The sequence below is a fragment of the Tenrec ecaudatus genome, chromosome 12 (genome assembly GCF_050624435.1).
Source record: "Tenrec ecaudatus isolate mTenEca1 chromosome 12, mTenEca1.hap1, whole genome shotgun sequence".
Taxonomy (NCBI): Eukaryota; Metazoa; Chordata; class Mammalia; order Afrosoricida; family Tenrecidae; genus Tenrec; species Tenrec ecaudatus.
The window spans coordinates 61,848,859-61,859,711 of NC_134541.1; the positions used below are offsets into that span (position 1 = coordinate 61,848,859).

The following is a 10,853-nucleotide window of genomic DNA, read 5'->3' on the forward strand; positions in this document are numbered from 1 at the left end:
CGGAACCGGTGGAGAGGTCTGGGAGGCAGGCCCCAGCACCATAAATTAAGTGGATTCCTGCCCCTCCCCCGAAAAGAACTTGTTCCAAAGGACGACATTGACCCTGCAGCTATGGGAGATGGACATATTTGATCAGAGCACACGGGAGCAGATGAAGGGGCAGGAGGAGAGAGTGGAGCACAGCCTGGCCCACCAGGCCATGAGGATGATGTTCCCGAGTAGAGCAGCCAGTCCACAGAGAGAACAACATGGCTGGCCCTACTATGAGACATGATGCCCCTCAGTGACTAAGGGCGATACAGGGGACAGAACCGGAGACACAGTGTGGGAATTGCACCTGACCTGATCCCACCACACCGAGGCAATGCACTGGGGGAGTGCAGCGGAACAGCAAGGGAATGGAGTGGCAAGGTCCCCAGGGAATGCTGAAAGTGGACTTTGGGGCCAGGGCGTGGTGCCCCAACAGACTGGACTGGAAAACGCTCCTAAGGGCCAGCAAAGATCCCTGAACTAACTACAAGCTTTTCTCTTGCGAACTGTTTTGTTCTGTTCTTTTTCAGTGGTTTGTTTTGGTTGTTTTGTTGTCTGGTTATATACTGTTGCTTTGTGTTCCTCTGTCTAGTTTTCGTGCATGTTAGTGACTCCACAGGTCTGTCTGAATAGGACAGGCTGGATGAACTATCTGGAGGAAAAACAACGGGACCGACAGTTCCGGGGGGACTTGGGGTGGGGGGTAGGGGGGGTAAGGAAGTGGTGTTAACAAACCCAGGGACAAGTGAAAAACATGGGACCCCAAAGGGTAGAGAAGGGGGAGTGGCAGGCCTGGTGGGAAATGATCAAGGGTAAGGTTGCTTAGAGAAGAGGTATACTCTAGCCCAGGTGGCAATGAAGCATGGTAGTAGGGCAGGAGGAAGGTCAAGGGAGATGGAGGAAAGAGCTAGAAGTCAAAGGGCATTCATGGAGGTCTAGACAACGACATGTACATGCAAATATATATAGGAGGTTGGGGAAATAGATCTTTGTGTCTATATTTATAGGTCAAGTATTAAGGTGGCAGAAGGACCTTGGGCCTCTACTCAAACACTCCCTCTATGCATGAATACCTTCTTTTATTAAATTGGAACTCTATGATGCTCACTCTCCCGACACAACAGCTGGAGCCAACATGGGTGAACAAGTAAATGTGGTGAAGAAAGCTGATGGTGCCCGGCTATCAAAAGAGATAGTGACTGGGGTCTTAAAGGCTTGAAGATAAACAAGCGGCCATCTAGCTCAGAAGCAACAAAGTCCACATGGAAGAACACACCAGCCTGTGTGATCGAGTGGTCCCAAAGGGATCAGTTACCAGGCATCAAAGAACAAAAAATCATATCATTGACTGCACACCTCCATGATAGGATCGCTGAAGACAAATGGGTGCATAAGCGAATGTGGTGAAGAAAGCTGATGGTGCCCGGCTATCAAAAGAGATAGTGTCTGGGGTCTTAAAGGCTTGAAGGTGAACAAGCGGCCATCTCGCTCAGAAACAAATAAGCCCACATGGAAGAAGCACACCGGCCAGTGCGATCACGAGGTGCCCAAGGGACCAGATATAAGGCATCATGCAAAAAAAAAAAAAAAGATATAAGTGTGTGTATTTATGTGTATTTATGTGTATATGTATATATGTATGTGTATATATATATTATATTAAATGAAGGGGGAAGTGCAGAGTGGAGACCCAAGGCCCAAGTGTCAGCCAATGGAGATCCCCTCACAGAGGGGCTTAGGAGAGGAGATGGGTTAATTAGGGTGTGAGGTAGTATCGATGAAGAACACAGCTTTCCCCCAGATCCTGGATGCTTCCTCCCCCCAACTACCATGATCCGAATTCTACCTTGCAGGGTTGGATAGGACAGAGGCTGTACACTGGTACATAGGAGGGTTGGAGATACAGGGAATCCAGGGTGGATGATACCTCCAGGACCAAGGGCGTGAGGGACGATGCTGGGAGAGTGGAGGGTGAGTGGGTTGGAAAGGGGGAACTGATTACAAGGAGCCACATGTGACCTCTTCCCTGGGAGAGGGACAGCAGAAAAGGGGGGAAGGGAGACCCCGAATAGGGCAAGATATGACAAAATAACGAGGTATAAATTACCAAGGGCATATGAGGGAGGGGGGAAAAGGGAGGGAGGGGGGGAAAAAAAGGAGGACCTGATGCAAGGGGCTTAGGTGAAGAGCAAATGCCTTGAGAGTGATTGGGACAGGGAGTGTATGGGTGTGCTTTGTACAATTGATGTATGTATATGTATGGATTGTGGTAAGAGTTGTTGGAGTCCCTAATAAAATGTAAAAGAAGAAAAAAAAATGTAAAAAAAAAAAAAGAAAAGAAGAGAAAACAAGAGAAAATGATTAGGGCAAAGAATGTACAGATGTGCTTTATACAATTGATGTATGTATATGCATGGACTGTGATAAGAGTTGTATGAGCCCCTAATAAATTGTTTAAAAAAAAAAAAAAAAGAAATAAATGTTTTATGTGGGGCAGCAAAAAAAAAAAAAAATTTTTAAGCTTCGAGCTGAACCTGCATAATAACCACCAATGGTTTGTTCTGTAGTCGACTCCTGGCTTTGTTCTGACTGATGATAGAGAGTGAGTGCCCCAATGTCTCAGTCCACTGGTGTCATCATTTGATTCTTTTGTATTCTGACCGGTAGAGGTCCGTATGTCTAGTGACCACTTACCATTGTTGAAAAACAGAAATTGCAAAGATTAAGATATTGACTTTACAGAAGTCTAGCATGTAATGTCTGATGCTGTTTCTCTTACCAAGGCTGTTTTCCAATGGCTAATCCTTCGTATTTCCATTTTCATCTTCCTATCAAGAGTTAATATGGTGGGAGCGGGGAGGGAAGGGGAAAATGAAGAGCAGATACCAAGGGCTCAAGCAGAAAGCCAATGTTTTGAGAATGATGATGGCAACAAATATACAAATGTGCTTGACACAATGGATGGATGTATGAATTGCACTCAGAGTTGTACGAGCCCCCAATAAAATGATTTTTAGAAACCTTTACAAACATATATACAATTTATATATTTGTTACACTACAAATAAAAACATTAAGTTAAGAAAAAGTTATTATCAGTGCATCTTCACTTCCTGTTCGATCAATTTCAGACTAGAGCAATTGATAAAAATCTTCATTGGTGCTTACATTTGAATAATAGTCTTTAGTTGTAGGCTTGTGGCTATTAATTAGCATATCACTGACGGTGTTTATATTTCAGGATAGATCTTGGAATGTTCGTTTCAACACTGACTACAGCCCATTCCTTTACAATGTGTCATTCCCAGCAGAGCAGACTCTGACCGTCTGAATACCAGTCCATTTCAGCATGCTAATCTCTAGGATATCAGTCCTCATGCATTCCATTTTACTTTTAAAAAAATCATTTTATTGAGGCTCTTACAGCTCTAATAACAATCCACACATCATCAATTGTATCAAGCACATTTGTTATCATCATTTTCTAGACATTTACTTTCTATTGAGCCCTTGGTGTCAGGTCCTCTTTTTTCCCTCCATTTTACTTTTGACTTTCAATTGTCCTAAATTTGCACTCTGTACATTTCATGTTCTGTTTATTAGTGGATGTTTGCAGCTGTTTCTCCTCATTTTAAGTTATGTCACATCAACCAATGAAGGTCTTGAAAGCTTAGCTCCACACACACATCAGTGAAGTTGCCATTACAGAGGAGGAAGCTCTTCCCCTGGCACAATTGGAATGTCTTCCACCTAGAAGGGCTCATCTTTGGCACTGTTTCAGACAATGTTCCGTTGCTGTTCCTTCAGATTTGGGGAGGTTAACTTTTCAAATATGGATGACCTCTTCTTACTGGCTAGCCTGTCTTAGTTTAGAAGCTCAACTGAACCTGTCCACCATGGGTGACCCTGCTGGTAACTGAAATACCAGTGGCACAGCAACACACAAGCCACCACAGTACAACACACGGACAGGTTTTTGAAGAGCTGTCAGTTCAGTACAGGACTCAGGGTCAAGGTACGTAAGATGAGCAACGACCCCCAGACCTCAGACCTTGACTACCGAGAGCTTCAGAAGGAGAGAAGGGTGTAGAGCAGTGGTTCTCAACCTGTGGGTCGTGACCCCTTTGGGTCACGAATGACCCTTTCACAGAGATCACTCAATTCATAACAGTAGGAAAAGTACAGTTATGAAGTAGCAATGAAAATAATTTCATGGCCGGGGGGGTCACCACAACATGAGGAACTGTATTTAACGGTCTCAGCATTAGGACAGTGGAGAACCACTGGTGCAGAGGCTCCTTAGGATGTAGGACCTCCTTTGATAGCCTTTGCAGGCACTTGGGCAATGCTGTCAAGTATTAGACGGCTAACCCAAATGTCCAGGGGAACCCTGGCATTTCCACACTGATGCCTGGTCCCACTAAGTGGCCCCACCACCACCACCGTCACTACCACACTCACTGCACCACAGCATGGGGTTCCATGGGACTCAAGCTGTCATAGACTGCAACCAGGTCACTTCCTCGTTCATCACAAGGTGCAAGATCAAAGCTGCGGAAGGTGAGGCTTAGCACGGAGTCAGCATCTCCCCTCAAGGCCCACTGGCAGCGGGCATGGGCAGGGTAGGGGCTGTCAGGGAAGCCAGGTGTGGTGAAGCGAGTCCTCTCCCTGCCACGGGCATGCAGGGCAAAACTGCAGCTGTCTGCGAAGAAGAGCACGGGAAGTTGTGGAGCAGATCCCAAGACGCAGAGGATGCCCTCCCGGCTGTCCCAGGGGCCACTCAAGCTGGACAGGGACTATCACTGCTGGATTTCTGGGCCCCTTAACTTCCACCTGCCGCCCATTAGCCAGAAGCAGAGAAAAAAGGATGTACTTACTGTCCCAGGTCGTCTGCATGGTTCTGGGGTCAGTGGCTGAACAACAGAAGGGGGAATTAAGCATTTATTGATGTCTAGTTCCTAATTTCTGCTTTCATACTGCCCTACCAAGATGCCCTGGTGGTACAGTAGTTATGCGTTTGTTTGGCTGTGATGCACAAGGCCCGCAGTTCGAAACCACGGGAGAAAGTCAGGGCTTTCTATCCCCTTAACTGTACCTGTTTAAGTACGAAAACTCACAGGCCCAGTTCTACCTTGGCTGCAGGCTTCCTGTGAGTCAGCATCGACTCAACGGCAGTGAGTTCTTTGTTTAATTGCCCGACCAGGAAGCAGCCCGCACAGCAGCACCTGACTCCACAAGGGTTTCCACCCCCATGCCTCCATTTAATGGACCGGTCAGAGCCTAGGGCCGCTCTGCCAGTCCCCTCACCGCTGCCCCCCACTCCCACGCCGACTCACGGAAGGCCACCACGGACGTCAGCACAAAGGAGGTGAGCGCTCGTGCGCGAGGCGGCAACGTGACCACGCGTTCCTTCGCCAAGGCACACTCGGCCTCCTCCACCAGGCGCTTCGGGATGCTGAACTCCGACCAGTAGTAGGCGATGACGCTGCCCTCGCTGGAGAGAGAACGGCCTGGGTGCTGGTGCGCTGGGCTCAGACCGCGCACACACACACAAACATACACACACGCCATCCACATGAGAGACAGCATACACACACACACCAGAGTCCGTGCCCCCCAAATTGTCTTATTTCTTACCTACTGTTTGATTTCCTAAGCAAGAGATCTTGCCCCCATGCCCTCTGCTCCGTCAGTCTCACCCTTGCCCCCAGCAGACAGACAGACAGACATATTCTAGGGCCAACTGAGGTTTAGGGCTGGACTGGGCCTCTACCATTCCCTCAGGCACACAAAGTACCCCCTGCCTGAATTTGTCACTGGTCCAAGAAATGGGATGACTACGTGGCATGCATGAGGTTTAAGGTGAACGAACAATATTAAAAGTCCTTTTGGAAACCAGGAAGCCGGACAGGAATGAGTTATTAATACATAAGCTCAAGCAAGGAAAACAGGAGGGCACATGGAAGCCTTTTTGAGGACAACTCCCTCGCACTGGCGTCTGTAAAACAAATCATAGCTAGCAGGATCTAAGTGGAGAGCAAATGCCTTGAGAATGATTGGGGCAGGGAATGTATGGATGTGCTTTATACAATTGATGTATGTATATGTATGGATTGTGGTAAGAGTTGTTTGAGTCCCTAATAAAATGTAAAAGAGAAAAAAATGATTAGGGCAAAGACTGTACAGATGTGCTTTATACAATTGATGTATGTATATGTATGAACTGTGAAAAGAATTGTATCAGCCCCAATAAATTGTTAAAATAAAAAAAAAAATTTTTTTTTTAAAAAAAAGAAAGAGGTCTTGTGCTGCAGATCTGCCCAATGCATAGCTAGCAGGATCGAGTGCGGCTCCACGGCAGGCACCGTGCAATGCGGGTTACGCACATTTGCCACAGTGTGTCCTGGTAACACCAATCATTAGGCCCGGTTTAAGAGACAAAATAGCTAGGCATGCTAAGGAGCTTGCTTACAAGGCAGATAAAGGACTTGGGTCTTGGGTCCAAGCCAGAGCCTCGCAGCTTCACCACCTCACAAATTACAAGGTATCTGCCCCACTGTACTCCTCCACCCAATCCCATTCCCCAAAGGCCAGAACACTGGGAGACTGAGTCCCCTAGCTCTCAACCTGTTTCCCTTCTCAAGGCATAGCACGGCCTGCCCTATAGCACCTACCTGAAGGCAGTCACTGTTGATTGCGTGTGGTAGGGACCCAGCGTGGGGATTTCACTGTATAGCAGCTTCAGCTAAAGGTAGAGACGAAGCTCATAGCAAACCAAGACTGGGCAGCGATTCTCTCCCTCCCCACCCTGCTCCCCTCCCCATCACACTCCCAGCCCAGGGGTCTGGGACAAAAGATGAACAGAAACTAGAGATGGGGATACCAGGGCACGAAGCACAGTCCAGCCATCTGACTCACCGATGGGGATACCGGGCACGAGGCAGGGCCCAGCCATCAGACTCACCGCTTCCTTCACCTTGTTAGCCAGGTGTGCAAACTCGGTGGAGTTGGAGTTCTCGTAGGCATCCATAAATTTCTCATTCCGGATCCTCAGGTGGCCATTGAATACCTTCTGGACCCGGACATTCCAGTCTGGGCAAGACCCAGAAAAGGGAGCCGTCAGAGGAAGTGGGACCAATCTCTCCCTCCCCTAACCTCCTAGTTCCCAGGAAGAGTGAATGCCAGGAGGGGACAAGTGGACAGGCGAACCTGCTGCCCAGCTCTGGCCAACGTCTATCACCCTCTCCCTACAACTTCAAAGGAGCAGGCGAGATGGAGTGCTTGAAACCTGCTCCTCACCTCTCCCCAAAACTCTCCCCTCAGCTAATCCCGCTCTTTCATATGGCGTCCCATCTACTTGGAGGCCATCAAGCAGATCTGGAGCACACCCGTCAAACTAAAGGGTAGAGCCATCCCACACTGCCTTCCCCAGAGCCAACTTCCCCAGTCCCACTCACACTGGAAGTACCACACCAGGACGCCAGTCAGAAGAGAAAGCAGGAAGAAGCCAATGATTATGGCTGCCAGCACCACCCAGCATCTTGGACCCCGCTTCTCCACCTTCTTGGCATTGTTGACTGGCAGAAACTCCACGCCTTCCTCAAAGCCATTCATGTTCTAAACAGAGAAGCACATGGGACTTAGAACCTCGCCCGCACTCCTCAACAGCCTTCTAGTCCAACCCAGGGGAAATGCTCACACTTTTCCAAATCCAGCTTGGAGGAAAAGCAAGGACTTAGGGGAGACGAAGGGTTAGTTCTGCCCCAAGAGGTGGGAGCCCAGTTCATCCTACCAGAGAATAGAGAACTCCCCATCCAGGCCCCCTAGTGTGTGAGCAGCACCATGCATTTCATGCATAATCTTTGTTCACTTTAATTAAAATAAAATGAAGCTCCCTCTGAGAGCGGGGCGCAGATTTACACTCTCACCCAGCAATTCCGTTCCTAGCTACATACCCCAAATAATTGAAATGACAGAAGGGGGGCAAACAGATGTGCACCAATATTCCCGGAAGTCCTGTTCACAACCATCCAAAGGTGGAACTAACCCATGGGTCCATCAACAGATGAATGGATAAACAAAATGTGGTATGGATCATGGAATATGACTCAGCCATGAAAGGAAATGAAACCCTGATACATGCTATGACATGACCTTTAAAACATTATTCTGAGTGTAAAAAGATAGACACAAAACGGGAGGTGCTATATGATCCCACTTATATGATCTAGATGAGGCAGATGTATAGAAACTAACGTTTATACTGGCTACCAGGAGCTGAGGGAAAACAGAGACTTCAGGGGCACTGAGCTCCTAGTAAGGGGGACTAGAAATATTTGGAAACAGATCCTAGTCTTCCCACAAGTGCCATATGGGCACTTAGCACCCCAATGATTATATTTATGAATTTATCTAATAGCACACCACAAACATACCCCAGAGGCACCCACTTGAAAATGCTTTCAAGAGGTTTTGTCTGGAATATGTCTTGTAAATAACATCAATACCACTATCTATTGATTTACCAATTTAACTGAAAACAACTCCAAAATGGCATCTAAGATATACCTAGGAATAAATCCATGCAAGTATGTGAATACTTTATATCGTGGAAATTATAAAACACTGCAGAAAGAGATTACAGACCTACGTAGATAGAACGACACTCAGGTCTCACGGTTGCAATCGCTGTGACAATCCATGTCCTTCAGAGTCTTCCTCTTTTTCTGCCCCTACTTTCTCAAGCATGATATGTCTTTTTCCAGGGACTGATCTCTCCTGACAACATGTTCAAACATCTAGTCTTGCCATCCTTGCTTCGAAGGAGCATTCAGAGCTGTTTGTCCTTGTGACAGTCCATGTAGTAGTCTATCACTTGGTCACACGCTGGGGCTTGTGTGCTGCTTTGATGCTGGAAGCTATGGTCATGGTATTTCAAATACCCACAAAGTCACTCAAAGCACAACTGGTTTCAACAGAGCTTCCGAACAAGAACGGACTATGAAGAAGGAATGGGCTGCCCATTTCTGAGGAATAAGCCACTGAAAACCTTATAAACAGTATTACCACATGACCTGGCAAGCCTGCTATTAGGGATAAAACCTAAGGATCTAATAGAAGTGACACAAATGATAGATGCACACCTATGTTGACTGCGAATGCCCTGGTGGCATCGAAATGACTAGCAGCTCTATAGGAGAAATATGAGGCTTTCTACTCCTGTAAAGACTTACAGTCTCATAAGTGGGTTTTTTAAGTGTTACAATCTCAGAAATGCACTGGGACAGTTCTACCCTGTCCTATAGGGTTGCTATGAGTCGGAATCCACCCCATGGCAGTGAGAAGTTGATTGTAGCATTAATCACAAAAAACTGAAACAGAGGAACAGCCTAAGCCCTCAATAGCAAATAAAAAGATAAACACAAGTGGCACAGACATACAGCGGATACAATTCAATCCAAAGACAAATGAACTCTTGAGATATCTTGAAATGTCAATAAATCTGAAGGATATTATGCTGAGTGAAACAAATTGATCCAAAACCACAAATACTGTATAATCTCACTTCTATGAAATCTCAAAAAGAGGTAAACATAAAATAGAATCAATTGACTTCCTAGTGTGATAAAACATATTTTAATGTCCTTCCTTATGTTTTTCCCTTTGCCTCCCGAAAGTTAGAGGTTTTCATTGACTTAGGTTCTTTTTTGTAATATATCCCAAGTCTTAGCTTCCTTCAGCTCCATTTCTCTTAGACTCCTTCAGCTGTATGGAACACGTCCTTCACTACTTTCCTGAGAGGTAAATGCCTTCAAATTCTGACTTCTCTTAATTCTGTAGTCACATTTGTCGACAGTTTGCTATGTGTAGAACTGTAAGTTCAAAATTATTTTTCTCTTAGAATTGTGGAGGTGTCATTGCCTTTTAGCTTCTAATTCTGCCTTTGAGAAATATAAGATTACAAATTTATATATATATGTATATGTGTGTATATGTATATATGTGTATATGTGTGTGTGTATATATATATAGCAGAATGCTTCTTGGAAGTGGCGATGGCCAGACTTCGTTTAACATTCTGGGGACATCAATCTTGGTAAAGTCAGAGAAGATTTCCCATGACCTGGACACACGGTGGTTGCAACATGAGCTCGCACCCAGGAATGACTGCGACGGAAGCACAGTCTCAGCCTATTGGACAGAGACAGGGTTGCTGTGAGATGCAACCAACTCTAAGGCATCTAATAACATTAAGGTTTTTACATTTTTTCTATCAAAACTTTAATTTCACAGACTCTTTCTTGTTCTCTTAATTTTTCCTTTTTTATGGAAACTTGTATTTGCTTCCTGGATGCAAAATCTTTTTATATTTCCACTTTTCTAATGAGAAGCCCTTCTGTTTTTTACTTCCTCCTCCATATTGAAAATCTTTCTCAAATGCCTGCAGCTCGTTGGTTATTCATCCATATTAAGGAGTAAAGGAAGTTTGGGAGCTTGGTGTACATGATCTGCCACAGTAGTTTCACTGGAGGGCACAATTGAGGTTAGCCAGATAACTTTCAGTGAGTCTTTCTAAAGGATGATTTCATTCCCCCAGAGAATAACTTTTTAAAAATTCCTGCCTAGAATGACTTAAACCCAACCACCAATATTTAAGAACACAGGGCGGAATACAATGCTGACTCATTCCCCTTCCTGTCACTCAAACCCTCCTCTGCTGTCTGATTTGATTGTTTTCAGACTACTCTTCCCACCGCCACGTGAGACTTGACAGTGGTGACCTTTTGCTCTGGATGGAGGTCACCATCTGGGACCCTTTAAGG

At 45.9% G+C, this 10,853-nt stretch overlaps 1 protein-coding gene across 1 annotated transcript in view; it reads right to left on the minus strand.

Annotated features, from left to right (window-relative positions):
- The window catches only part of ST14 (ST14 transmembrane serine protease matriptase), a 28,574-nt gene extending 20,930 nt beyond the window's left edge, over positions 1-7,644 (minus strand). Inside the window, exons 1-6 of the mRNA XM_075527883.1 lie at positions 7,488-7,644; positions 6,995-7,122; positions 6,705-6,775; positions 5,367-5,524; positions 4,908-4,943; positions 4,492-4,732 (exon numbers count right to left, since the gene is read on the minus strand). Coding sequence (XP_075383998.1) covers positions 4,492-4,732; positions 4,908-4,943; positions 5,367-5,524; positions 6,705-6,775; positions 6,995-7,122; positions 7,488-7,644 — 791 coding nt within the window. The remainder of the gene's footprint in view (positions 1-4,491; positions 4,733-4,907; positions 4,944-5,366; positions 5,525-6,704; positions 6,776-6,994; positions 7,123-7,487) is intronic.
- Positions 7,645-10,853: the final 3,209 nt, after the last annotated feature.